Here is a 26,072-nt window from a genome sequence, read left to right on the forward strand (position 1 = left end):
TCGAGCGTCTTTTTTTTTCCTGTTTTTTTTTTTTTTTTTCTTAATTTTTTTTATGCATAGTTGAACGCAGGCTGGAACTCCCTGCGATATTTCTTTGGTTGTGGTGGCCATTCCTGCTCAAACTCGAGCGATGGTCGTTTGTGTGTGTGTCTGTCATCGGTCGCAGCCCAGGGTCCTGCCTGGTCAGGCCTCCACGGAGCCATCGGATGGTCCCATGTGTGTGATCTCGCCCTAACGGACGCTGGGGGAGGTCCACTGGTCAGACGGTACGTGTTGAGGTTTCCATGTCCCGCAAAGAACTCGTACGCGACCACCAGCAGGGGCTCCAGCCTTGGCTCTGCATCCGGGCCATTTGGTCCCATCGCAACATTCGAAAACTCCTAAGTTGATCAAAAAAAAAGAAAAGAGGTTAGAATCCACTATGATAAAATAATAGAATTGCCGTTACGAAAAAAAACATCGCGCTATTATGTTACCTGGACAATTGTCATGTTCTGTAATGACGACTCCATTTCCTCGTTGGCCCCACCTCGAAGCGTGCGCAGGAACTCTTCCAGCCATGCATCCACAATCCGGAAATCGTACACAAAGCGATCACGATGGCACGTCGCCTGCTTAGTTTCCACGCTCCCAACTACCTCCTTGCCGAAAGAGTAAACGGTCGTAGTGCATCTTATTGTCATTGCATGACTGGATTGGAAAAGGTTCTTGGACAACAGCCGGGCTTGCCTTGAGAAAGTTTCTAGGTTCAATCCCATCTGCAGCACATGATAAAAAAGTCCATCAGAACACTGTAATGCTTGACAGTGAGATGGATGCCCAAAGCCGGTGACAAAGATGTTGTTGTTACCTTGCAGCGTATGAAGAGACATCGCTTATGAATAAAAGACTCTTTCAGGTACGGAAACCGTGTCTCATCCAGGATGCGGATGTCCTCTGACTGAAGCGAGTCGTGGAACGGCGTCGAATGCTCGACCAGGACCGATTCGCGATTTAGGAGCTATTCATTCAATGGCACAGCAACTCGATTAGTAAATCTCGTGCCGTTATCGCATATCCAATTTTGGCCAAATGCGTCAACTATACTTACTTGAGGTAAGCCAGGGGTGTTGTACAGACAGCTCTCTTCCAGGATCAATTTGAAATGACTCGGCCAGAACGCATGCCTCTCGCTACGGTAGGACAGCGCAAGATCGCTACCCTTTTGACTGGATGGATGGCCTTGGGAGTGTTCGATCGCTCCTGCACTATAAGCGCCAGAGGCCGAGGAATCGTGTGAACTGGCCTCCGAATATCGCGCTTCACAACGCTCGCGCCATGAAGTATCCAGTCCCGAATGATTCCTGTCGAACCCTTGCGGATACGTCTCCTCCTTCAAGTAGCCAGCACTTGAACTCGAATATCCTTGTTTTTCGGGGACAAACCCTGAGAAACCACCGCTGGGGCGCTCCGCTGCTTGGTCTCGCTCAGGCTCGGGGTTCAAAATAGACGCAATCGATAGCTGCCGCTTGTGTTGTGGTTTCCTCTCCTCATCATCGATCTCGAACGAACGCCGCTTCTCTAGCTCGAATGGCTCGATAAGGTTGTCGTCCGGTGAGAGCGGCGATGTTGGTGACGTGGGCGAATCCTGCAGCCTCTCTTCACCGAATATCTTGCGGATTTTGACCATGGCGGCCTCTAGCCAGGTTGGGTCATTGCTCTCATCGGGGGAACCGTCGGACAGCAGCTCCATGACTAGTAGTTGACATCACAAGAGGCGATTAGATGTCAGTATATCTACTACGCACGAGTGCATACATACCAGCAAATTGTGAATGACACATTTTTACTGCGCAAGCAACACAGTACACACTTACGGATCAAGTCCTCCTTCCGTGTGTTCTTCAATACTTGAATATGCGATGAAACTTGCTTTCTGGTCCTTGATTGCTTGGTCTCCTTGTAGATGTATGCTGCAATTAACTCGTTGCGTCCTAATACAGCGGGAATGATATATTACATTTCGATGTGGAGCATCGTCAGGTACAACAGTTAGTGGGCCATCGCTCTTTTTTTTTGTGTATTAATTACGAGTGTGACACAAAGCATTTCTCAATCAAGGTTGTCGGGCGATCCCACTCAGGGGCATGAGCACATACCGTAGTGCTTCTCATGCAGCGGGACCTTGCGGCGGCCCAACTTCGGAATCTCCGCGATGGCTAAAGACACAGGTGAATTGATACGATAATAGATGGCGTTGATTAATGAGCTGCCAGACACGTAACATGCATTCGTAGGTTGCTGTAACGATGGCCCTCAATCCGGGAAAAGATGGGAAGGAAAGAGTGAGCAGGCGGAATGTTAACGATGTAAACGGGATAAAGGGCGTCGTGCAATGCGCGTAGCGTACGTGTTTTATGCATAGTACGCGGCCACGTATGAAGAAAGATATTAAAGGTAATTGAGAGATCGATAGATGGTATCCTGAAGAAGATACCCCTCTCCTGTCGTGCTTCTCACCGATATTGTCGGCAGTGCAGTGGAAGATACCGTAAAGTGTTCTTTGTAGAGGACTCCCCCCCCCCAACCTTCTTTCGTTCCTTCCACGGACTCTTATTAATTTCCTAGTGGAAATTGCAATAATCCAAAACTCAAATCTTATCGTATATCATAATCAATCGGCCGCAGAGACGCGCACGCGAGAGGAAGGATAAGCAAATAAACAACAAATGTAGACGCGCTCATGCTTTTTTTTTTTTTTTTTTTTCCTTGCCTCGTCCCTCTTGTCCTCACCTATACAAGCTTCGCCGACTTTTTTTTCAATATGAGCAGTAAACACAGTATACAGCGCGCGCTCTATATTACTTGTATAGGGGAAGCAAAAAAAAAAAGTACGTCGGACCATGTCCAGAAACAAACATCCCGGCACAAGAGCCATCAGTTTGATCATATCATGGTAATGTCGACTGTAAGGAAATGCAAAGAAGCGGGCATGCGAATGAATCCATGAAATGCATGAGCCATTTGATCAGGGACAACGGTAAAAGAGGTGGGGGTCCCCTGATTGTAACGCGTGCAAGAATATGCTCACGTTAATTCTTCTGTATCACCCAATTGTGATTATCCCATATTATACTTTGCCACAGTATTTCAAGAATGATACATGCGACTTTTAGGCAACGGGGCAATGGGTAATGGGCAAAGGAATGCAAAGTTGTGCAAAGTCGTGGACGAGGAATGTTGAGCACCGACGCTTGGCTCACTTTTGATTTCCAGCAAATTATTTCCTCTGAAGCTTACCTTCCATGAATGCTTTCTCGACGGCATGAGGCCAAACCTTTTTAAATGAACATTACGAAAGCAAAAAAAACAAAAGGCAGAGGAGAAGAAGGAGTCGAATAATTGACGTTAGTAATGTGCAAATAGACAAAGTGGTTTAGCGGATAGAGGAGCCGCGCGTTTGTGCACACCAATGTTTAAATGTGTGTATGAGTGTGTATGTGAGTGTATGTGTGTATGTGTGTATGTGTGTGTGTGTGCTTGTGTCTGTGTGCGACGGTGCCCGTCTGCACAGTATATTGCTACGCGGTATGCAAGACCGTGTATTGGCATTTACAAAGCACGCTTTACAGGGACGCAGGGTGTCTCGGCTCCTGCCCAACAAAAGCAGGGCCGACATGGAAGGTCGCACCGAATGATGATGATATTGAAGATGTTTGTTGACATGTTTGGGTTTAAGTAGGCTGAAGGATGAAAACGCGAGCATCAGGTCACCATATTAGGGAGCATGTACCACGGTAATAAATGAATATGAACACGCGTGTACAGGTAGTGTCGCACACTGCATGGCATGAGATGTATCGGATAGATAGATGGATTGGCTTGATGGATGAATAGGAGATAAAAAAAGGAGGGTGCGGCACAGAGTACTAACGCTAGTACTAGCAATTTTCCAATAGCGGTGTTGCGATGCGTGGTAGTAATGACAATGGCGATGACAATAAACAAACAAGGGACCACGCACATGAGCAAAGGGTGCACTTCTCCGTCCTTATTATCTGCCATATTACTCCCTGTTGTTTTGAAAGGAATGCTGCAGAACACGGTATGAAGCCAAGCAAGAGAAAGGAAGCACTAGCATTGCAATACTGTTTGATAGTTATTACTATTCTTTCTCCTTGGTAAGCAATATCGTAAAAAAGAAATATGCCACCATTCCCATCTCTGGGCCTATGGATGCGAGGGGCAGGGGGATAACCCAATGCAAAGAGGTCTGAAGGTCTTTCGCATCAAGAAATGGGCCATCATGGCCTTCAATCGCGTATATCCCCACCCCCGCACGGATGTTCAACAACGGTTGGATGGAGCACGCGCATGAACGGACATATCAACCGCAAGTAAGACCCGACTCAAAAAAAGGGACGGAGATGAATGAAGATATTGTGTGGCAAAGAGTCATTCTTGGCTTTAGCAGCAAACCAACCAAGCAAACAACCAACCAACCAAGCGAGACAACAAAAAAAAACACTACTCCTCCTTCATCCCCCAGATCATCCATGTCTCCCTCAACCATGGTAGATTCAGATACAGGTATCTGCGATTCACTCCTCCTCTCTCTTCTCACGCAGCAGAACATCGGCGTAGTCTCATGTCGATGACCAAACCACAGTATGACTGTGTGTGTATGCGAGAATGATGTTTTAGAGCACGGAAGAACCACATCCTAGCCCAACTTTTCTTTTCTTCCTTCCGCTGTCTCTCTTTCTCTTGTCGTAATAAACAGATCGAGCATGCGGCGCATGAGCACATGAGACATGCAGCCATTGATTCTTTTGGGATAGGGGAATACAAATGTATCCTAACATACCTCCTCTTTGACCTTCTTGGATCCCATGGGCATGCTGGTGGCTGAGGCTGTCCGGGGAGCGACCGAGGAAAAGGACGAGGATGGATTGGAGGTTGGCGGTGCAGAGTAGTAGGGCGGGTTCAGTGTTGGGCGTGCTGAGGATGGAGAGGAGGCCGAGTATGGTTGGGAGCGATACAGATGTCCGGAGTTGGCAAGCTGTGTAGTTGTGATTCTCGGCAGGCTGTGAAAGAGAGTCATGTTTGCAAAAGTGGGATGGATGTGTGATGATGTGAATGTGTGGGTGTGGGTGCGAGTGCGAGTGAGTGGGAGTGTGTGAGAGGGTGAGAGGGTGAGAGGGTGAGAGTGCGAGAGGGTGCTGAGGGTGCAAAGGAGGGGAGGCTGTTTGGTGATGGATTTCGATCTCAAACGGGAGAGAGGGGGGATGGGATGTGCCTGATAGAGCAAACAGGCGCAGATATGCAGAGGAAAGAAGAAAAGAAGAGAGGGAAGTAAAAATGGTGGCAATTGGATCGCAGGAGAGGGGTCTTGCTTGGCTTTTTTATACTCGGCCAGATAGCATGGACGGACGGACGGACGGTATGAGGGGGGAAGCAAGTCTATGAACAATACGGCAGAAATGAATTGGAGATGAGTCGGACTGGAGGAGAGATATGCTCAAATTGCAGGAGGGACTTGGAATGGGTACTGTTTGGCAGGCACAGGTACCGGGCACCAGGCATTTACTGTAGCAGGCACCAAATACCTTCGAACCAGCAGTGATTTAATTGAGTTGAATGTGGGTCCCTGCAACGCAGCAGCGACGAGAGCATTTCCGATGGAGAGAGAGGAGTGAGATATGCGATGCGATGCGATGCGAAATCGAATTCGAACGGAGAAAAAAAAAGAGGTATAGAGATGGCATACATGTTAATATGTTAATACGTTAATATGTTAATATGTTAATATACCCGCTACCCATAGTCAATACCAACACCAATATCAACATCAATATAAAACACCCAAATTGCGAATATTTTAATCGACAAGAGAACAGTAAGCAATTCAGTCGAAGGAAGGGTCCAATAGACAATGTTCGATCAGAACGAACGGACATTTCGTACGCGTTTAGCAATGCGACAATATGAAGTCGTCCATCGGAAGGGACCTCCGACACGCATGATCCCGCACCAAGACCCGCGTTGCTGTCCATTGGCCCCAGGTAACAGGGAAGGACGAGGAAGAGATCCTCCTCCCCCCTTTTTTTTGTCTCTCTTGCTGGACATAAAAAAAGCATTGACCATATGGCCATATAGTATATTTCGGATGAAACATGTGCAAATGCAAATGCAACCGCTTTAATGCAAACAAAAGGAGGAGAGGAAGCCAGACTGGGACCAGATCAGAACCCATGCAGCTATGCGAGACCTGAGATCGTATTGGCATAGTGTCTTTTGATTGTCCCGTGCCAATGCCAATGCCAATGCCAATACCAATACCAATACCAATACCAATGTCAATGTCACTGCCAATGCCAATGCCAATTGTGACGCTCATGCCCAGTGCTTATGCGCCCCCATACCAATGGTTCAATGTCAAAATACCAATGCAAATGCCAATACTGAGACAAAAAAAAAAGAGCCCACAAAGACACTGCTGATCATATCCAGCATGATGCTCGTCCGATTCTCCTTTTTCCGTTTTCCCCTTTTGTGTTCTTCCCCATTGCCCTTCCATCCGTGAATAGAAGCATAACACATGCACGTCCGCCCCTTTTCATCCTTCCACAGACATCAAAGGATCGAAGGAGATGATGTGGAGATGGCGGTGGTGGTGGAGGAGGAAGAGGAGGAGGAAAGACTCTCGAGGCGATTGGTAAACGTCCTACTACGGTGCAATGCACTGCCATGCATACACGCACACAGTCTAGTCCAGATGATCCATACGCTGCTGATTGGAACAGGGGTATACAATACCCCCTGTAGTGTCTGATGCAAGGACGGGACAGGGCACCGGAGATTACCTGGCCGCCAATTGGCCAAGAAATGGCCGCCAGGCACGAGGACTGGAATTCAAGAAGGGGGAAGGAGGAGGAGCCAGAAAAAGCTTTCCAGGAACTAGTCACAGCTGGACAGCCCCGCCGAGCTGTGAAATCGTGAACAGGGCACAGCTGCTGCTCCAGAAAAGTCGACATATTGTCGACTTTTCCCTTTCTTTTTATTTGTTGTTGTTGTTGTTATCACTCCCCTTGGAGAATGGATGATCAGATGCCCACAGCCTTTCCATTGTCTGCGCCCTATTTTTGTGTTCGCCGTAACAAAAAGACCGGTATGAGGGAGAAGATGGCGGAGGGAGCTAGTTGCTCCCGCAACTATCGCTTAGGTCATGGACATTCCAATCAACATCAACAACAACTGCGACCATGCCAAAAAGTGTCAACGCTTAGAGAAAAAAAAAAAGCGAACGATGAATGGTGCATAGTTGTTGAGAGCCCTCACCTTTTTTTTTTTCCTTTTTGTGTTCGTGTGTAGAGGATTCGCGCGGGGTATGTGCCCATTGCTTCTGTTGTGTAATGCTCACTCGATCCCTGCCTTTGCTATGCTTATCCAAAGAGCATGTCTGTTCCATATTCCCATTGTCCTCCCAATGCACAATACGATATATAGCACCTCGGTAATATGCAGACCTGCCTCTTCCCATTCCCCCTCCCCTTCTCTGATAGTAATCTGCATCCGTGCTCTTTTCCCCCCCTCTCTGTCCTTGTACTCGCTGTGTATACGTGTGTGTGTGTGCATTGTGTTGTGTTCTGTTATTGTGTTCTCCCCGCCTTAAAATTCCCGCCCTCAATGAGTTGCACAACAGATGCGAAATGAATCCTATGCGTTTGAATGCATCGGCGACTCATTGCATGAAGAGTGGCAATGGCGATGACCGAGAGAAAGGTGTATATGTATGTATATGTGTATATGTGTATACGTGTATGTGTGAATGTTTGTGTGGAATGCTTTAGCCGAGGGAGTGTTCCTCGGGCGATTTTTTTTTCTTTCAAGAGCGGTATGTGTGTGTATATGATGTACCTTTGTTTTGGGCAGAACACAATGCCTCGAGGGAATGGAATGGTGCTCGGTCGCGAGAAGAGCAGGTCTGGCAAGCAAGAGATGTCAGTGCTCGGTAATGTGCGCGAGATAGAGAATTGCAGTCGATATAAAGCGTGTGTGTGTGCGTGCGTGTGTGTATGTGTGCATGTGTGTATGTGTATGTTGTAGGTGTGTGCTGTGTTGAATGGTGCACAAGAGTTGCGAAGGAAAGTGGAAACGGGGGAGAAAGAGAAGAAAAGAAAAACGCCCTGCGCCAAGTGTGCGTCTGGAGAAGAATCGATGGCGAGCCAGACAGCAGACCGGCAGGCACAAAGAGGGGCCTTGACATGCCTTTCCCAATGACGACGGTGAAAAAGCGGAGGGCGAGGGTCGTTTTCTTGCCTTACATAAACAAACCAGTCAACAAAAAAAAACAGGATACATTCACTTTTGCAGCTGAAACGAGTCAAAAGTCTGCATAGCATCCATCCATCTCAAAAGGGCGTATGTTTGTTGATATGTCCCGCGTGCCATGCTGACAAGAGATCTTCTTTCCTTCGTCTCGCACACGCTTTAGGTCCGATCGTCCTAAGGACAGTTGTTCTTTCCAGCCAAAACTATGTCATCGCTGCGTTTTCATGCGCAACCCATTGGTTGCCTTTGGCAAGGTTCTGCCACCACCCGCATTGCTCGGAGGGAAAGATAGCGGCGGGATGCGTATCTTTTATTCTATTTTATGTGAAACGATTCTTGTGTAAATAATCTGCAACCACGGGCCCTGAGTTGGCGCGCATAATCTACTAAGGGGTATCTGAATACATGCATCGACGCGCTGTTCAGAAGCGAAGCTGCAGGAAGCCCAGATCTGTCTCCGCATCGACCTGTGCTGCCTGCAATCCACATGACTTGGCCGCCTCAACATTTTCTAGCATGTCGTCGAGGAAGAGGGTCTCGGACGCGATAAGACCCTGAGCCTGGAGGATGTGTTCAAAGGCCGCCTTGGATGGCTTTCGATGACCGATTTCATGTGAGTAAAAGATCTTGTCAAAGAATGGGTGCAACGAATCCTCCTCATAGTCCGCCAGGCACACTTTGTCGACATATTCGATGTGGATCGCGTTGGTGTTACTCAGCAGGTAGACGTTGTAACCGAAATCTTTCTTGAGCGTCCGCATCAGCTCGAGACGGCCCTTGGGAAAGTCGAGCAGCATAGCATTCCAGACTTGATCGAATTGTTCGTCCGCCACAGTCTCTGGAAGACCAACGGATGACCGAACAAGGGCACGAAAGTCTCCTGAGGAGATCTTGCCGGTCTCATAGTCGACAATGGTCTGTGAGGAGGAGTGGTGTGACAACGTGGGGAAATTGGTGGCGCCCAGGGCTTTGAAACCGCTTGCTGTTGCGGACTGGTCGAGTCGGAGGATGACATTGCCAAGGTCAAAGATGATGTTCTTGATCATCATTGTAAAGGGACGATGAGAGATCACAGATCACACAGCAGGGGATGAGGAATGAGCGAAAGATCGATCGATTCAGCCGTTCCTCAGACACCCATAAAATATCGCTCAGAGAACCTTACTCAGCGAACCGAGTGCAAACTTGGTCAGATCAGCCCAGAGCCGTCCCATTCATTCGTATCCGCATGTCAGGTAGATGCACTCATAAATATATAAAAAGGTGTTTTATTGCACGCTCCTTTCGACAGCCCTCCATGTTGCCCTCTGAGTGTTGTTGCTGTACAACTGTCATTAACACGTTAAGCACGGCTGGCATGCTTCTCCACAAAGTCCTTGACAGCTCCCTTGGGAAGTGCGCCGACAAACCGGTCGACTGCCTCGCCATCCTTGAAAGCCATAACGCAGGGGATACTGGCAATCTATCATCGCGGTAGCCATCGTGTCAGTCGATCTGCTCCCAGATACTTTGATCCGTGAAAAACAATTGAAAGCGTTAAACGTTCATACCTGGTATTTAGAAGAGACAGTGGGGCATTCATCAACATTGACGCGGATCAAGGTGACGGCTCCCGAGTTTTGCACTGCCTCGCGAATGATGGGGTCGAGCATGTGGCAGGGTCTACACCAACTGGGACGCAATAGTTGCAAGGAGACAATGGGGCCTTAGTAGTCATACTGCTATTGTGCAAGAGTGCTCTCCACCGCACAAAGACGTTATCCAGATGCGAGACAGGTCTTTCGCTTACTCTGCGTGGAAATCGACAAGAACGGGTTCCTTTGCGCTAAGCAGTTTGCTGAATGTCTCGTCCGTGGCATCATGGGCCTTGCCTGTCAAGAGCAGTGATGAGCTCCGGAAATAGCGGGCTATTATGAAAAAAAGGGAAAAAAAAAAAAAAAAAAAAAAAAACGGCCAGAAGCCCGATCGGGGAGTGGTTGATTAACAAGGTCTGCGCATAGTAGATTGATGACTTTGTGGCCATGGTGCTCTGTTGGTCTATGTCGGTTGAAATTCTGATCTTGCCTTGTGTACCCGAGCGAGCAACCCGCTGCACATTCCTGGAGAGAAGACGAAGAGAGTTCATTGTCGAGTCGAGGTTGTAGGATTAGGAGGGAATCATTCGTTCGCCTCTTCTCTTCATGAAGAGATCTGAAGTTGCGGGGCAGAACGAACCTTATTTGGCGGTGTCGTGACCGGACCCGCGCCGCGCGATATTGCAGATGCTATTACTGGCCGGGAGTCCAGGACGACATCTAGATGTCAGTAGGAATTTGCAGGATCAAATAAGGCGCTCTATATATTCTACCCACCTCTCTCTACTCCTATATGTCGCGTTTGATGTGCCGACTGTAATATTCCTGGATACGAATACAACCACACAAAAACCTCATTCCTGGATCCATAGCCGCATTAAAGAGGTGCCGGTCCATCCGCATAATCAGCCCAATAAGACGGCACCGCAGTCTGCGCCCTTGAGTGCCTGATCCATTCATTCAAACCCCTTGATAGTAAAAGTAAAAGGAGAGAACGAATGATGGATTGCGCCTCCATCACTATACATGTATATCTTATTCCCTCTATCTTTCTTGCATAGAGGGCGTGGAAGGATGAGGAGCCTGCGCGTTTACTTCCTTGCATTCCTGACTCGTTTTTGTTTGCCCACAATGTACACGTGCACTATATAAAATTGCAATATTACCATACTCCCCTTGTTTCTTCCGAGCTACTTGAGGCCAACTGCTAAAACAGAGATGGATAGACAGACAGATAGATACGCATGCAGACGAAACTTGAGAAGGAGCGAGAGAAACGGAGGGCGAGGGTATGTGAAAATATGTAGATCAATTAACTTCAGTCATGCAATTGACTATCCTATAGACTAGCGCCGACTTGTTGTCACTCATGCTGTCAAAATCGAAAACCATGGACACGCCGTGGATGGTCCTGCGATTCGTCCGAACGCACAGTTGCCGATGTCAACATTGAATTAAAAAAAAATCAAGGCCATCTTCGTAACGAGCTTCAACGTGTGGATCGCTCTGTTGTTCGTTCCCACTCCTGGATGTTGCTTTTAAACACTCTAAATGTTTAGTTAAGGGATGCATCTCGGCTTGCCGAGAAGGACAGCTGAACATAGTTGAACATAGCATGGGGCCCGGTAGACAACAATGCTGCTGTCTAACTTTTCTCTCCGTATTCCTAGGTTTTCTGACCTGAAAACGATGCATTGACAGCAAAGCAAGGAGATAGACTGCACTGCCGTCCTTCTCTCGCAAAAGTCACTTCTCGCTTCACTGCCTTTGCGGACAAAGATGGCAGGGGTTCATGCGCTTGTTGATCGGAATGGATGAGTTGCTCTTATGCGCTATAGGCAACGACAGGAACAGCTGGGCTAGTGGATTGTCCCAGCAGAGACTTACTTCTGTTCTCGTCCAATCTCATCCCCAGAACGTCCATTGCGTATGGTCTCCTGTTCCAAGGCCTTTAATTCTTTAAGTCCTGCTTGCCACCGGTGCTTCTGGTGCTTTCCTCCTTGGAGCTCAGCGAACGTTGCATACACAGCATTCGGAAAATTTGGCCATACTTCTTTCATTTTACTTTTGCGGCTCCCCCGGCTGGATGGCATATCTTTCGCCTGGATTGCAGACTCCAGAGTCCTCTCCCCACACTTCTACCCCCTGTTGCCTAATGTTTAGTTGGCGATTATTCCTTGGATTATAGTTCACCCCTTTCTTCGCTTCTAATATGAGATCTGCCGTCTTCCCTTCCAATGCAGTGTCCCGATGCCTTTGACACAGCAGCATCCCGACACACATGGGTATGGTATATTACTGCCCCCTGTTCTGCACCCCCTCTCCACATATGATGTACCGCTGCTGCCTTGACAGCGGCGCAAGGTGGTGCTACATTGCATTACTTGAGGAGGTGTTCTTTGCACCCTCCACGGCTCCATTATTTCCCACATCGTACCCCTCACCCTTCATCTTTCCAGCCAACTTTCTTGTCCCCCCCCTCCCCTCAAATAAGGATTGAGTGGTACCTGGAAAGGAGGACCTCCTAGAATGTGCTTCTTGTTCTTGCACCCTTCGGTGTCTCATATAAATATTATGGCCAACAACAGGATTTCCGTTGCACATCCATTTCCCTTTCCTCTTTTCACGATAAATCGCGTACTTCACTACTCACACCCACAACTCGTATGGATCGTCACCCTCTCCTCTTTTAAACGCTCCAATCCCGATTATCCTTATATACCTTTTTACACTAAGACACCTGTCTACATACAAAGAACAACCCCACCATGCAGAAGTCTTCGAAGTCACTCAACCCTCTGCCATATGCAGATTTCAGAAGCGATACAGGTAAGGCGCGGTTTAGATTATCGCCCTCTTTATCCAGCCTTTATCGAGACATGTTCTCATCGCATATCTTTTATGAACTTGTCACCAGCGACGGCCCCTACGCCAGACATGTTTGCGGCCATGATGAAGTCCTCCTTAGGAGACGATGTCTACAATGAAGACGACTCCGTCAAAGCCTTGGAGCGCTATGTGGCTACGTTATGCGGTCACGAGGCTGCACTCTACTGCTCGTCAGGAACAATGGTATAAAACAAAGATGTTGACCTCTCTTTTCGAAGCGACCAAGATGTTGAGAACATGTTTCTAACCTTCATCGGATCATGTAGACCAACCAACTGGCCCACCGAGTTCATCTCTCGAACCCACCTCAGTCTGCCATAGTTGATATCCGGTCTCATGTCTTCAACTATGAGGCAGGGGGTATCTCCTTCCACTCCCAAGCAGCCGTCTATCCTATCATGCCCGCCAATGGACAATACCTCACTGTAGAAGACATTGCACCCCGCCTCGTATTTGATGTAGACGTCCACTATGCCCCCACGAGGGTGATCTCGCTCGAGAACACGCTCAATGGAACCATCATGCCTATCGAGGAGATTGTTCGGATCCGGGAGCTAACATTGGAGCATGGAATCAAACTACATCTGGACGGGGCACGGCTATGGCATGCCTCGATCGCGACGGGCATCTCGATGCGGGAATACTGCAGCCATTTTGATACGATCTCCTTGTGTCTCTCCAAGGGCGTCGGTGCCCCGATCGGATCTATCCTCGTAGGTAAAGAGGATACCATCAAGAAGGCAAGGCACTTCCGACTCTTGTTCGGCGGTGGGTGGAGACAGGCCGGGTTTCTGGCCGAGGCAGCTCTGTTTTGCATCAAGACCAATTGGCCGACGATGGAGAACACGCATCGCCAGGCACGGTGGCTCGAGCGTGCTTTTAGGCAGGTGGGCTGCCGTATTACCAACCCGGTCGATACAAACATGGTCTGGGTCGATACCACAGATGCAGGATTCGGAGTCGATGTGTTGATGGCCGAGCTGGCTAAGGAAGATATCAAGATCAGTGGCAGTGGGTTTAATGCAAGAGTCGTTCTGCACTACCAGATCTCGGACGAGGTTATCGGCAAATTTATCGATGTTCTCCACAAGTTGGCCAGCTTACCGCGCATGAAGGTCGCAGTCGATTTGACAAGGAAATCAATGCGAGAGCAACCGTCAGGGATTTACAAAAGCGATGATGAGAGCCCGCCTTCATCTCCAGCACCTTGCGCCCTGCCCAGTCCCAAGAAGCTGCCGCTGGAGGATCCAGAAAACCCGCGTTCAAAAGACAGCACCGATCCTGAAGTGGCCACATCGCCGCTACCAGACAAGGCTGTATTCGAAGAAAAAGATCTCTCAAGCAAAAAACCGCACTGCTTCTTTGAAGGGGAGGAGCAGGAGAAGGATTCGGACGGACTCGTGACGCCACCAACACTTCCGCTTGGGGCTATCCGTCGCAAAGACCAATGGCCGCTTCCAAACTCGTTCTCGTCACCTTCGGCATTCTTGAAAGGAGCAGATCGACCGGTAAGCGCATACGGCGCCCTGAGCTCCGGCGGCAGCCTAGAGGAAGTCGGTAACGCCCAGAAAGAGCAAGATGAGTCCACGGTGCGCAGAACACAGTCATTGGACATTGTAGAGACGATGAGGCAGCAGACGGCGTTCGACAAGGGCGCTGACAAGTCGCTTGGAGCGGAGGCGAAGAAGATGAACAAGTTGCAGTATCGTCTGTCCCACAACCCCGCGAGCAAGGCTCTCAAGCGTGCCAGTGGCCGGATTGTCCGGTGGGGCTCTCTTTTATCCCGCGAGTCATGAAGCTCCTTCGCTTCATCGGGCCCCCTATCTTGCAACACACGATTAGCCCCTTCCCCAGGGCTTTCTTCTTTCCCCTCTTGATAGTCACACAGCCATGTTCCTGGAGGCACAAAGTTAAAAATAAAAAAAATCTGTTCTGTCCATGAGGTGCTGGTAAAGAAAAAAAAAAAGACGCGGTCAATGAATACGCGTTCCCTGACAGCGCGGCTGTGGCTTTGCACAACTCTCGAGATCGTGATCCTTGGCTGTAGATCGTGCGCGTGAGCGGGGGGGAAACGATCGCAAACCAGCTCCATTCACTCCTCCACGCTCAAAGAAAGGTACCTTCACTTTCCTGAACAATAAAGCCGCTTTCCTTCTACTGAAGTCCTGTGGTCGAATCTCGCTTTTAGAAGTGCTTGTACCCTGTGCCTGAACAAAATAGCGTTTTTCATCCTGATCTATAATCGGCTAGTTTTTTCTTTTTCTTTTTTTTGCGATCATGAGGGAGCTGCCGCAGAAGGAAGCCAACCTGTTCAGGGAGATCTTGGTAAGGGACCGAGAGACTGAGAGACTACTGACGGACCCTTGAGATCTCGAAAGGCGAGCAAGAGCGAGATCACCCGGCTGATCAGCTCTCCCTTTCTTTGTATTCGTGAAAACCGAAATAGAAATGCTATGAGCTCAAGCAATACAAGCGCGGCTTCAAGGGAGCAGATCAGATTCTCAAAAAGTTTCCTGAACATGGAGGTGAGCAAATACATGGATTTTCTCTTCACAATGGGCCGCTATCATGCACCATGCACCATGCACCATGCACCATATCATTATATTTCGGATGCATTGACTGACCCCAATTTTGTTTTTTGTTTTCTGCCTCTAATCTTAGAAACACTGGCAATGAAAGGATTGTTCTATAACCACATGGACAAGAAAGATGAGGCGTACGAGTTTGTGAAGAAGGGTCTCCGTCATGATCTGAGGAGCCATATCTGTAAGTCGATTAATTCTACAGGACGACCACAGCGTGGGAGGACGATATGGCACCTCCGGTGTTTAAAAATTGAAGTAGTGAATGATGAACTTAATGGTGCTTTTCGCCCCCTTGTCTCTGCTTTAACTCTTAGGTTGGCATGTTTTTGGATTGCTGTACAGATCAGACAAGAACTACGAGGAGGCGTCCAAGTGCTACATTAATGCGCTCAAGTTCGACAAGGTAGACAAAGGGATCTCAGTCTCAGTACCTAGATGGGCCATTTTATGATCTTACGGGTGCACTCACTAATGTTCACATTTGTTACCCACATCCTCAAATCACAGGAAAACATCCAGATTCTTCGCGATCTTTCGCTTCTGCAGATGCAGATGCGCACACTGGAGGCCTACGTCGAAACTCGCCACACACTACTCGAATTACGTCCTCAGAACAGGCAGTATTGGGTCGCTGTCGCCATTGCCTACCAGCTGATGGGCAAACCCGAGTTGGGCGTCAAAGTTTTGACCGCATACGAGGAAACGCTCAAGGACATTCCTTCGACCCCGGATTATGAGCACAGCGAGATGTTGCTCTACCATAACGTCCTATTGGAAGAGGCAGGCGATATTCAGGCAGCGTTGGATCATCTGGACGCGATTGAGAAGCATGTCTGCGATCGCAGGGCTATCAAGGAGAACCGCGCCAAGTATCTTCTCGCACTTGGGCGAATGGAGGAGGCGGGGGCTGGATACAGAGCGCTGTTAGCGATCAACCCGGACAACATGGCGTATTTTGAGGGTCTTCGGAAGAGCGTTGGACTGGGAAGCGATCATTTGACGGCGAAAGAACAGGTCGAGGTCTTGGAGCTGTTCAAGGGGCTTCAGAATGAGTACCCTCGTTCAAATGCCGCCAAGCGGTTGCCTTTGCGTTATTCGACTGGAGAGGCGTTTGTCACAATCGCGGACGAATATATTCGGAGCATGCTGAGAAAGGGCGTTCCATCGTTGTTTGTCAACATCAAGACCCTGTATACTGATAACGAGAAGCAGCAAGCAGTGGAAAAGTTGGCACTCGGCTATTTGGGGGCGCTGGACAAGTCCAAGGGTTTTGACAACTCTGGTAAATGGATACAAAAATCATTTTAGCAAACTTGACCAGCCTTTCCGATCGAGTTTGTGACATAGTTCTAATGCCATATCACCTGTGAAATGACGTATATATAGGAACCATCGTGGAACCACCAACAGCCCTTCTCTGGACGTTGTATTTTTTGGCACAGCACTATGATTATAAGCGCAACACGGATCAGGCGCTGGAATACATTAATCGTGCGATCGAGCACACGCCCACATTGGTCGAGCTGTATATGACCAAAGGACGCATCCTGAAGCACGCTGGAGATCACCTTGGTGCGATGGCAGCACTGAACGAGGGTAGGGAGTTGGACCTGCAGGATCGTTTCATCAACTCGAAATGCACAAAGTATATGCTTCGTGCGGACAAGATGGCCGAGGCTGAAAAGACGGTCGTACTTTTCACGCGCGCGGATATTGCCAACCCCTTGAACGATCTTGTGGACATGCAATCTCAATGGTTCCCGCTCGAGGCTGGTGAGAGTCATCTTCGACAAGGACAGATTGGGAAAGCTCTGAAGCGATTCCATCAGATTGACAAGGTATGTTCAGTCAACTAACATTGATGTTATACACTGACCAATGTCAATTGGACATTTTTCTGACCCTTACCGTCTTTTATTCTTTTTGCGTAGCACTTTAATGACTACACGGAAGACCAGTTTGATTTCCATACGTACTGTCTTCGCAAGATGACCTTGAGGGCCTACGTCTCGTAAGTGACAGTAGCAGTGTCGAGTATCGGACAGACGCACCTATTCATCTCTGGGCCGCAGAATAACCTTTGGTCTATCTACTGCTGATTCTAGGCTCGTGAAGCTGGAAGATCAGCTTCGCTCCCATCCTTACTATGTCCGTGCAGCCCAGAATGCGGTGCAGTGCTACGTGACCCTATTTGACAAACCCGATGGCGCCAGCACAGAGGAGATGGAGGGCATGACTGAGGCGGAGAAGAAAAAGTTCCGCAGCAAGCAACGCAAGGCCGAGCTCAAGGCCCAACAAGAGGCCGAGGACAAGAAGAAGAAAGCGGCAGCAGCAGCAGCGGAAGCAACCAAGAAGGCTGGCGGATCAACAGTGGCAGCAAAGGTGGATGAAGACCCGGAAGGGACAAAATACACAAAGGTCGAGGATCCTCTGGCGGAGGCACTCAATTTCTTGAAGCCCCTGCAAGAGTTGGCTGCTGAAAGGATCGAGACACATCTCATGGGCTTTGAGATCTATATCCGTAAAAGTAAGTTAGAACGGTCGCTGTTGTTATCGTTCGCATCTTTTTTTTTTTTTTTTTTTTTGATCCTTTTGAAAATGCTTGAGCTTACTGGGCGTTTTCTCACCTTTTACTACCCTTATTAGACAAGCTGCTGCTGGCGCTAAAGTCGCTGCTGAAGGCTGTCAAGATTGATCCCAACCACGCGACCCTGCACGAGCAGCTGGTCCGCTTTGCGCTTGCGGTCCAGAAGCAAAAGCAAGCCTCGTCCATCAGGCCTAGCGTCCAATCTGTTATTGATCAGCACTGGTCCACGCTTTACGAGGGTCAGGATCTCGATGCCTTCTTGGCGGCATTTGTGGAGAAGAACAAGAACCAGGACCTAGTCCCACATAAGATCTCGGCCGCCATTTCAGCATCCCTTGTCCACCCAAACGAGAAATCGAAGGCAGAGGCGTTGTTGTTCTCGATTGAGGAGGAGCAGTACAACAAGGTGCGGTCGTTAGAGGATGTGATTCTGGTTCAGAAGACGCTGAAGAGTCTGCGGTCGAGTCGGTTGCCCGAGTGGAAAGAAAAGGCCAAGGCATGGTACCCCAGGGCAACAGTCTTTCAGTCCTGAGGAGCTGATCAATTTTGAAGATCCAAGGAGACCAGGCGATAGAATAGAACGTCTGCTCCTGCTCCTGCTTCTGCTCCTACTCCTGCTTCAATAAAAACTTGTTTGTTTTGGTCGACATCTCTGCCTTTGCACGACAAGATACCTTATGATAAATTTTCTGGATGATATTGTTGCGCTTGGAGATGGTTCTTTTACAGTTGTATGGAGTAAGGAAACCCCCAATCTGAATGCCCGAATAATTTGTGTTCCACACTGAATACAAGGGTCTAACGCACAGCTACGCACACTGTAGCGAGTGATCAGCACAACGGTCTTCTTGTTCAACTGGAACAAGGAACAAAAGACCGCTGGCTTCGATCCTCCTTTTATACAGGCACAACCCCAAAACCTAATATCGAATCCTGCGTTGGGGGACGTCCTTTGGTATCCCTGACAGGTAGAACAAGACAACGCGACTGTTGTTCCAGTTTCCATGCTGTGCAATCTCCTCGACGCCTGCACCCATTTCCTGTGCGTGTCGAGCCCCAGATCCTCGACCAGAATGAGTGACCTTCTTCGAGGTTATGTTTTCTCGTTCCATCTCTTGTTTGTGCATTTGATAGTGGTCAGAACTACTCAATGGAGAGAATTCGTCTCTACCATGGATAAGATAGGCCTTTTCCCAGTCTTTCATGTCGAATTTCGGAGGTGGGGAGGAAGAGTCTTTTGAAGAACCTTTCGAAGAGCCTTTCAGATGCTATGCAGATGAACGAACACAAATTTTCTCTGCTGTTGTGAGTGCTATCTTGCTTGCCGATGTCCTGCCTTGCCTTTTCCTTGGATAAAACAGACATTCCAGACATTCAAGAAAAAAAAAAAAAAAAAAAACATGCTTACCCATTTTTCAAAGGAATAGAAAGCTAACGCTCCAACTGGGCACACTCTACGTCGACGTTGCGAATGATGGATCCAAATCTCTTGTCGGCATGTTTGTTTGTTTTTCCTCGCAGCATTTGTAGAACGACACCAAACGTATACTGTCCACCTTCTTGATCCCTTTGAGTGCCAGTGGTACGAGTGAAATCGCGCGGGAAAAGGTTGCACAGTCTTGCATCTCGCAAGTTTTCTCCTCGGCACGCAAGGAAGTGATTTCAAACAAAGGAGAGTCGGTTTCGCTGCCCTTTCCTTTCTCGTCTCCCGCACCCCGGATACTTGTAGTTATACATCCACCCTCCTTTCATCGACTCTTTCAATGTCTGAAGATCGTGCCCTTCCTCAAGTGTGAGCTGTGGGATGTCGTCTTCACTGTTTTGCTTTCCTAGTCTGACGTAGTGCTCGTCCATTATCACGGTAAGTTGCTTGGACCGAAGCGACGGAACCAGCTCGCTCGTGGGATGGTTTGTCGGATCTTTCACCTGTTCATTATAGAGATCCATGGCCGCTTTGATGTAGGTATCCATGGTTGACTTGGAAGGAAGTCTGCCCTTGCTGGCCTCCCCCTTTTTGCGGACACGAATTGGCTGAATCCTAGTTTCGTCGTCTGTGTGCTCGGTAGTGTTCATACTCATGTACCGGAGGAACTTCTTGTGTTCAACATTGTAGTTCCCCTGGTAAAGACGATCACACCATTTCTAGAGAGAGCGAGAGAGGCGACAGACAACAACACAACAGTGACCTTGGTTAATATGCAATGGTGATGGAGAGAAAGAGAGTTACGCATCTTGGATCTCGAAACTTCTATCTCTTTACTCTTACCATCCAATGGGCTTTACACCTGTCGTATTGAACAACGGTGCTCTTAGACTGTATCAACCGGCGTTTTGTCGTGAGTGTCATGCAGATCTTCTCTTCTGCCAACCTGTTAGCGATGCATTTGTCCATTGCAGCCTCCCTGACAGCTGTTGCCTCCTGTATCGCCGACATACGATCCTTGCCTTTTCCACTGCTCTCGGTTCTCCTTTTCTTTCGAGGTGGAAGACACACTAACTGGCGTTCCTCCACCACTTCCTGTTCTTCAAGAGTGACTACACCCATGAGGTGCTCACCGATTACACAACAAATAGGATAAAAGCATCTCAGTTCACACACAGGACACACAGATCTACCTAAACAAACGCTGCATGTCGATCATTTATATTGTACATCTGCATTAGCATACCTAGATCACAAACAATATCATCATCTGCATCACTCGTGTTGCCAGGAGCACTGGCACTGGCACTGGCTTCGGCTTCAGCTTCAGCTTCGGCTCCCGCAGTATTAGGCTCGATGTCATCATCATCATCATGATCTGGCAAGGGGACTCTCTCCATGTCTGAGTGAACGATGCATTGGCACATGAAAAGATAGAATGTCGAGGTCAGTGCCAATGAGTCAGGACGTCAACTCGCATGTGCATGTGTCAAGTTACCTTCTCCAGTCGCACCAACAAGAACATCATCTTCAAAGATAGCCTCCTCCTCTCCATCTTCTTCTTCCTCATTCATGCCAGCAGTGTTTGCAGCTATGTACCATAGAGAAAAGTGTATGAGTGTGTGAACGACTGTGTCAGAGTTTAGCTCTGATTGGTATTGTCATGTGACGCTAGACGCGTCTAGGAAAGGATCAACGTCGCCTTCATCACAGAAAGCTCCATGATGTAAAGATGAGCAAAGACAGCACCGAAACGTCTAGAACCATGGATCACTAATCAGGACCTTTATTCGTCTGATGTATATAAGGAAGGACAGACTATGTAGTTGAACTCCAGTTCATATACTCACAATAGTCTAGCCAATAAACAATTGTCTTCACACATTCGTCTTTGTTCACTCGTCTCCCACAAGTCTTACAAACTGAACGGCTCAGTGAAAATTTGGTGTGGCCAAAACGAACCCCCTGTGGTAGAGAGAGGGTCGCGTCGCAGTGTAATACGGTCTTGCTGCTCTTCTTCCCCGCTGGCCACAACAGCGATGGGGCAACGGAATCAGCAAAACACAACCGATCACACTCACTACGACGGGTGCCAGGCGAGCGCCTTGCTCTCCTGGTCCTGTTGATCCTGCCCGTCCAGTCCTGTTGTCCTGGCCCTGTTCTAGAGAGAACATGCTGTTCGAGTTGCAGCACCACCAACAGTCAAGGAAAAGCCAAGACAGTGGAGAGGTCATGGCAAGGGGTAGACCAGGGTACGGCATAGTATCTGGCCCCTCATGGATCCACGGAGCAATCGAAAGCAGCAGCACAAATCCAGTACTACCTCAAGCAAGCCTGAGGAGGGGTCGCACCATAGGGTAGTCCAGGGCATGGCGTAGCCTGTAGTCCCACATGGACCCACGGAGGACCCTGCTCGGATCCATCCTCGACGATCCGTACACAACGCCATGCTTGGTGCTGCACACAACCATTACCTAATGATAAATCTGGAAAATGAAAAAAATGGAGTAATGGTTAGTGAATTGAAGAGACAAGCACAACCGCACAATTTCCTTGATGCTATTAACCCACACAAATGTGGTGGTTCCAGTCACCCAGCGGTGAAAACAACCGCAGCTGGGCGGAGAATTCTGTTCACCATAGCCATCATCCCGAAAGAGACAAACGGCATCGATTGCAGCTCCACCACGGTCAAAGACTGTGGAGAGGTCATAGCAAGAGACAGTCCAGCGCCTAAGCATAGACTATGTGCCTCTCATGGACCCAAGGAGCAACCAACTGCAACAGCTCGAGATCGGCAGCACCACCTCAACACAAGGACAGAGCCCTGGACGAGAAGAGGTCATAGCAAGAGACAGTCCAGCGCCTAAGCATAGACTATGCGCCTCTCATGGACCCAAGGAGCCGATCTCGCTGAAGCGATATGGATCCCTGCTCTTCCCAGCGAGAAGTGGACTCGAGAAATGGATGAGGTCGTATGGAGGGAGTATTCGCACCACATCGTTCTGTAATCCTCATGAACCCACGAGACTGACGGAGAACATGTTCAAAATGCAGCACCACCATGCATGAACATGGGGAGGTCGAATGGAGAGACAGTCCAGCGCCTAAGCATAGACTATGCGCCTCTCATGGACCCACGGAGCAATCGAAAGCAGCAGCTCAAATCCAGCACCACCTCAGAACGGGACTGAGGAGAGGTCATGGCAAGAAGCAGGCCAGCGCCTAAGCATAGCCTATAGCTTCTCATGGACCCACGGAGGACCCTGCTCGCATCCATCCTCGAAAATCCGTACACAACGCCATGCTTGGCCTTCACAGACACAACCATTACCTTGTGAACAGGAATGTCTTGATATTGGAGTCGAATCGTGCGCAATGTAGTTGAAATTCGTCGTCGTGGTGTGGTTGCCAGTGTTGATGAATCCTGTGAAGCAACCTCGCGTTGTGAAAGCATTTTTGCCACTGAACGAGTTAACATTTGCGACTTGGATCTTTCGTGAGAGTAAATCTTAAACGCCACAATCCAGGGGTGAAAGACTCGCTTGCAAGCAAGATGCATCCATCGCGGCTATGCAGTGATCCTGCCGAGGCACATTGCGATTCTGGCGTGATTGCACTCGAACCACTCGCTCTTTTTGACCCAAGTACAAGTTGTCACAACCAAGGGATACCAACGGCGATCAGCGGGCATCAGTGAATCTGAGACCACTCACTCATTTTGGTGGCACTTTGATCACTTATATCATTTCTATCACTTCCATTAGATCTCTCAGTATGCCCAAGCGACCCTCGACACCAGCCGCAGACCAGGTAGGGTAGCTTTGCAGCAAGGATGATAGAAATATGTGTCTGTTTTGTCTTGTTTCCTTGACACTGACACTGACACTTTCTTCGTTCTCTACCTTGCATAATCTTCAGGCACGGCTCCCACAAAAGTCCCAGCGGACCAACGATGGCGGCGCCGACACTGACATCGGATCCCACGCCGAGGACTCTGGAAGCAACTCATCCGTGGAAGATATGAACACATTTTGGGGCGACATGGTAAGTCAACGCGCTTTACATCTAATGCCGCTGTTTCCTTTCCTCTGCGTCCCCTCTAACATTTTTCCCTTCTTTCCTCACCTTTAGAATGACCCGGACACGCTCCTGAAGACGAAGCTGGCGCTTGCGATCTTTAGCGATCGACCCCTGAAGCACGAGACCTACGCTGTGGAGTACCTTGCGAGTATGAGGCCGTTATCTGCACCAACACCCAAGGCCGACGAGTACCTGACGTACCTGCAGGCAGTCTATCCAGCAGCTCCAGTGAAGGGCATGGCCAGGGCGTGGAGCAAGATGAAGCAGTACTTTGGCGACACCAAGAAGGCAGACCACTCGGCGATTGAGAATCTGATCGATGTCACATCACTCATCGCAGCCTTCAAGGAGGCCCCCGAGATTGCCACATCTGATTCGACCACGTCTACGGCGACGGCGATGCCACCACCTCCATCACCACTGATGGCGATGCCCAAGGCGGCGACATCCTCTTCGCGATCTTCAATGGCATCAAGTTGGTCGCGTTTTAACAATGTCAGCAACAGCAGCAGCAATGGCAGTGGCAGCGGAAGCGGAAGCAGCAGCAATGGCAGTGGCGGAGGATGCGGAAGCAGCAGCGGCAATCCAACACCAGGCCAGATCCTGACCATGAAGAGCCTATTCAAGGAGAATTTCAACAAGTTTCGCGGTGGCGCCTGGTCGTTGCCCTCAGGTGCTGTTCTGGACGAGCGTCTCCGTGGTGTTATCGAGTGCCTGCCCTATGAGAGCGCGCTCCATAGTTTCGTTATCGAGGATGTCGACGCGCTGCTCCAGCTGTTCGAGGACACGACGGACCAGAAGGAGATCGAGCGCATCATGGTCACGCGCAAGGACGAGGGACTGCCTGTGCTTTCGCCCGCCGAGCACAACTTCCTCCAGCAATACGACATGCTACCGGTTGACCTGGACGAGTTTCTCGCTACCCATGGATGGCGCAATGTTGGCGACGCTCTCCAGAACAAACCGTCGGAGGAGTTCCAGAAAGTTGCGCACGACAGCATCACCCATGTGCTCCGCATGTACCAGGAGAGTGACCTCGCCTTCCCCAAGGGCCCCGCGGAGGCCTGGTTCAACATCCACCTGTGGGGTTATCTCCGCCTTGCGCTCTCCCGTAGCCGCTCTTTGGAATACAGGCCTGGAGAAGTCTCCTCGGATGCCTCAGCCAACCGACGCAACAAGCGACGCACTCGGGACGGTCGGCAGTACGCCGGCCATAAAGTTGACGGGCTGGTTGTGGTGTCGGCGCGGTCACTCGAGATCTGTCACATGGAGGCCGCCAAGAAGGACGGAGGAGCCAACACCACGAAGTGCCTGGATGACACCAAAAAGTTGCTCAAGCTAATGAAGGACGCACATGACATGATCCGCGAGAAGGCGACCCAAGATATTCGTGATCGGCTCGTCACTTTCGGGCTGCGCATCTCGGGACCCACGGCCACGATCTTCACGCTGCGCCAGCGCCCCGGTCGGTTTTACCAGGCAGTTGCGGAAGCGACCATGTCATTTCCGTCTATTTGGCCGGACGGCGACACGGGCACGATCATTGCCGTCATCTCCCGGATCCTCATGCTCCGGAAGGCCATCCTAGCCATGGCGGCATCCGTCGCCACTTGGACCTCGTTGGCCATCGACGGCCAGAACCCTGGCGGCCATGGCGACTGGATCGCGCCCACAATGACATCCCCCCAGCTTCTGCCCACTACACCCATCATCCCCACTGAGGACATTCCTCCATTGAACCTGTAACGGTGCTTCCCCCTCCCCCCTCATCTTTGTAACTTATTGTCTATTGTATTAATACCAGTGTTGTAAAACACCCTGTATTTTCTATCCCTCTTGCTGGTCAAGGGTCTCCTCCTCCTCCTCCTCTGCTACCCCATCGATCTGTCACAGAATAAAGATCTCTTTGCCCCGCTTGTGCCGCCGTAACATTGAGGCGAAAGCACCATACAAAAATAATTTGCTCCGCAATCTTTGTTTATTTCCAAAAAAAAAAAAAAAAAAGTTTCCACCTTGCTTATCCATTCTTTCTTTTCTTTTTTTTCAAGTCGATCCAGCCACCACAAACTCGCTCGCCTGGGTCGCCAACTGCTGGAACAACGACTCGTCCCGGCGCAACAGTCCCCTCGGCGCCGCAAACTCGACGACTTCTCCTTTATCACGCACCAGAATCTTGTCGCTGCCCATGACCGTCCATGGCCGTCTTGATACGATGCGCAATCGTCAAAATGGTCCGGTCCTTAAACTCGCCCCGAATCGTCTGCTGGGCCAGCTCGTCCGTTTGCACGTCCACCGAGCTCATTGCCTCGTCCATCACGAGGGTCTGGGACTTGCGCAAGAAATCCGTTCCGGAGAGTGCTGTTGCTCACATATACTGCTGCAGGCAGGATAAACAAAGAAAGTATTGCTGAAACCCCCCCCCCCAATCGTCTACACTGCACGTCTTTCTGATGCTATATATCATCTGTGTTGAGTAAGGGGTTTCCCTACGAACCCCAGACCTGAAGTCGTATGCTCTGTACGCCGGTCTTTGCATCTTGATCATATCGGCTGCACCCTTTTCGTTTTAGCGTGCTCAACCCTGGAACGATGGTGACAACGATGTTGGTTGCTGT

The 26,072-nt window shown here is 49.4% G+C and overlaps 12 protein-coding genes across 12 annotated transcripts; 3 read left to right on the forward strand and 9 right to left on the reverse strand.

Moving 5' to 3' along the window:
* Positions 1-9: 9 nt before the first annotated feature.
* BC939DRAFT_455388 (TEA/ATTS domain family-domain-containing protein) lies at positions 10-3,302 on the reverse strand. The gene is made up of 8 exons (XM_051556182.1): positions 3,280-3,302; positions 2,773-2,835; positions 2,139-2,198; positions 1,857-1,973; positions 1,091-1,734; positions 851-1,000; positions 477-758; positions 10-380 (listed from the first exon to the last, which is right to left on the reverse strand). Exons 1-8 carry the CDS (start codon positions 3,284-3,286, stop codon positions 51-53), a joined length of 1,653 nt encoding a protein of 550 aa, XP_051410867.1. The 5' UTR covers positions 3,287-3,302; the 3' UTR covers positions 10-50.
* Positions 3,303-3,656: 354 nt separating this feature from the next.
* Positions 3,657-5,745, reverse strand: BC939DRAFT_204223 (uncharacterized protein). The gene is made up of 3 exons (XM_051550646.1): positions 5,589-5,745; positions 4,847-5,442; positions 3,657-3,722 (listed from the first exon to the last, which is right to left on the reverse strand). The coding sequence occupies exons 1-3, from the start codon at positions 5,653-5,655 to the stop codon at positions 3,714-3,716; spliced, it is 672 nt and encodes a 223-aa protein (XP_051410868.1). The 5' UTR covers positions 5,656-5,745; the 3' UTR covers positions 3,657-3,713.
* Positions 5,746-6,167: 422 nt separating this feature from the next.
* On the reverse strand, positions 6,168-7,424 carry BC939DRAFT_204105 (uncharacterized protein). The gene is made up of 2 exons (XM_051550645.1): positions 7,321-7,424; positions 6,168-7,118 (listed from the first exon to the last, which is right to left on the reverse strand). Exon 2 carries the CDS (start codon positions 7,014-7,016, stop codon positions 6,483-6,485), a length of 534 nt encoding a protein of 177 aa, XP_051410869.1. The 5' UTR covers positions 7,017-7,118; positions 7,321-7,424; the 3' UTR covers positions 6,168-6,482.
* Positions 7,307-8,442, reverse strand: BC939DRAFT_204031 (uncharacterized protein). The gene has a single exon (XM_051550644.1). The coding sequence runs from the start codon at positions 8,382-8,384 to the stop codon at positions 7,632-7,634; it is 753 nt and encodes a 250-aa protein (XP_051410870.1). The 5' UTR covers positions 8,385-8,442; the 3' UTR covers positions 7,307-7,631.
* Positions 8,443-8,604: 162 nt separating this feature from the next.
* Positions 8,605-9,572, reverse strand: BC939DRAFT_455403 (HAD-like domain-containing protein). Its single transcript, XM_051556183.1, has one exon. It carries the CDS (start codon positions 9,360-9,362, stop codon positions 8,736-8,738), a length of 627 nt encoding a protein of 208 aa, XP_051410871.1. The 5' UTR covers positions 9,363-9,572; the 3' UTR covers positions 8,605-8,735.
* On the reverse strand, positions 9,558-10,471 carry BC939DRAFT_455405 (thioredoxin-like protein). Its single transcript, XM_051556184.1, has 4 exons — positions 10,378-10,471; positions 10,103-10,220; positions 9,864-9,984; positions 9,558-9,775 (listed from the first exon to the last, which is right to left on the reverse strand). Exons 1-4 carry the CDS (start codon positions 10,436-10,438, stop codon positions 9,656-9,658), a joined length of 420 nt encoding a protein of 139 aa, XP_051410872.1. The 5' UTR covers positions 10,439-10,471; the 3' UTR covers positions 9,558-9,655.
* Positions 10,472-12,394: 1,923 nt separating this feature from the next.
* On the forward strand, positions 12,395-14,715 carry BC939DRAFT_455412 (pyridoxal phosphate-dependent transferase). Its single transcript, XM_051556185.1, has 3 exons — positions 12,395-12,716; positions 12,805-12,959; positions 13,043-14,715. Exons 1-3 carry the CDS (start codon positions 12,656-12,658, stop codon positions 14,570-14,572), a joined length of 1,746 nt encoding a protein of 581 aa, XP_051410873.1. The 5' UTR covers positions 12,395-12,655; the 3' UTR covers positions 14,573-14,715.
* BC939DRAFT_455416 (NMDA receptor-regulated protein 1-domain-containing protein) lies at positions 14,716-18,599 on the forward strand. The gene is made up of 10 exons (XM_051556186.1): positions 14,716-14,892; positions 15,027-15,101; positions 15,223-15,301; positions 15,441-15,545; positions 15,679-15,767; positions 15,872-16,646; positions 16,751-17,202; positions 17,296-17,375; positions 17,470-17,891; positions 18,011-18,599. Exons 2-10 carry the CDS (start codon positions 15,054-15,056, stop codon positions 18,481-18,483), a joined length of 2,523 nt encoding a protein of 840 aa, XP_051410874.1. The 5' UTR covers positions 14,716-14,892; positions 15,027-15,053; the 3' UTR covers positions 18,484-18,599.
* Positions 18,600-18,845: 246 nt separating this feature from the next.
* BC939DRAFT_455417 (uncharacterized protein) lies at positions 18,846-19,424 on the reverse strand. Its single transcript, XM_051556187.1, has 2 exons — positions 19,360-19,424; positions 18,846-19,219 (listed from the first exon to the last, which is right to left on the reverse strand). Exon 2 carries the CDS (start codon positions 19,154-19,156, stop codon positions 18,872-18,874), a length of 285 nt encoding a protein of 94 aa, XP_051410875.1. The 5' UTR covers positions 19,157-19,219; positions 19,360-19,424; the 3' UTR covers positions 18,846-18,871.
* A 1,781-nt stretch (positions 19,425-21,205) lies between these two features.
* Positions 21,206-21,680, reverse strand: BC939DRAFT_455419 (uncharacterized protein). The gene has a single exon (XM_051556188.1). It carries the CDS (start codon positions 21,633-21,635, stop codon positions 21,306-21,308), a length of 330 nt encoding a protein of 109 aa, XP_051410876.1. The 5' UTR covers positions 21,636-21,680; the 3' UTR covers positions 21,206-21,305.
* Positions 21,681-23,151: 1,471 nt separating this feature from the next.
* On the forward strand, positions 23,152-25,203 carry BC939DRAFT_478236 (uncharacterized protein; the record flags this gene model as incomplete). Its single annotated transcript, XM_051558745.1, has 3 exons — positions 23,152-23,187; positions 23,296-23,421; positions 23,509-25,203. 3 exons carry the CDS (start codon positions 23,152-23,154, stop codon positions 25,201-25,203), a joined length of 1,857 nt encoding a protein of 618 aa, XP_051410877.1.
* Positions 25,204-25,469: 266 nt separating this feature from the next.
* BC939DRAFT_529957 (uncharacterized protein) lies at positions 25,470-25,771 on the reverse strand (the record flags this gene model as incomplete). Its single annotated transcript, XM_051561546.1, has 2 exons — positions 25,470-25,610; positions 25,648-25,771. 2 exons carry the CDS (start codon positions 25,769-25,771, stop codon positions 25,501-25,503), a joined length of 234 nt encoding a protein of 77 aa, XP_051410878.1. The 3' UTR covers positions 25,470-25,500.
* Between the last annotated feature and the right edge of the window lie 301 nt (positions 25,772-26,072).

The sequence above is a fragment of the Gamsiella multidivaricata genome (genome assembly GCF_025024155.1).
Source record: "Gamsiella multidivaricata strain RSA 2152 chromosome Unknown BC939scaffold_44, whole genome shotgun sequence".
Lineage (NCBI taxonomy): Eukaryota > Fungi > Mortierellomycota > Mortierellomycetes > Mortierellales > Mortierellaceae > Gamsiella > Gamsiella multidivaricata.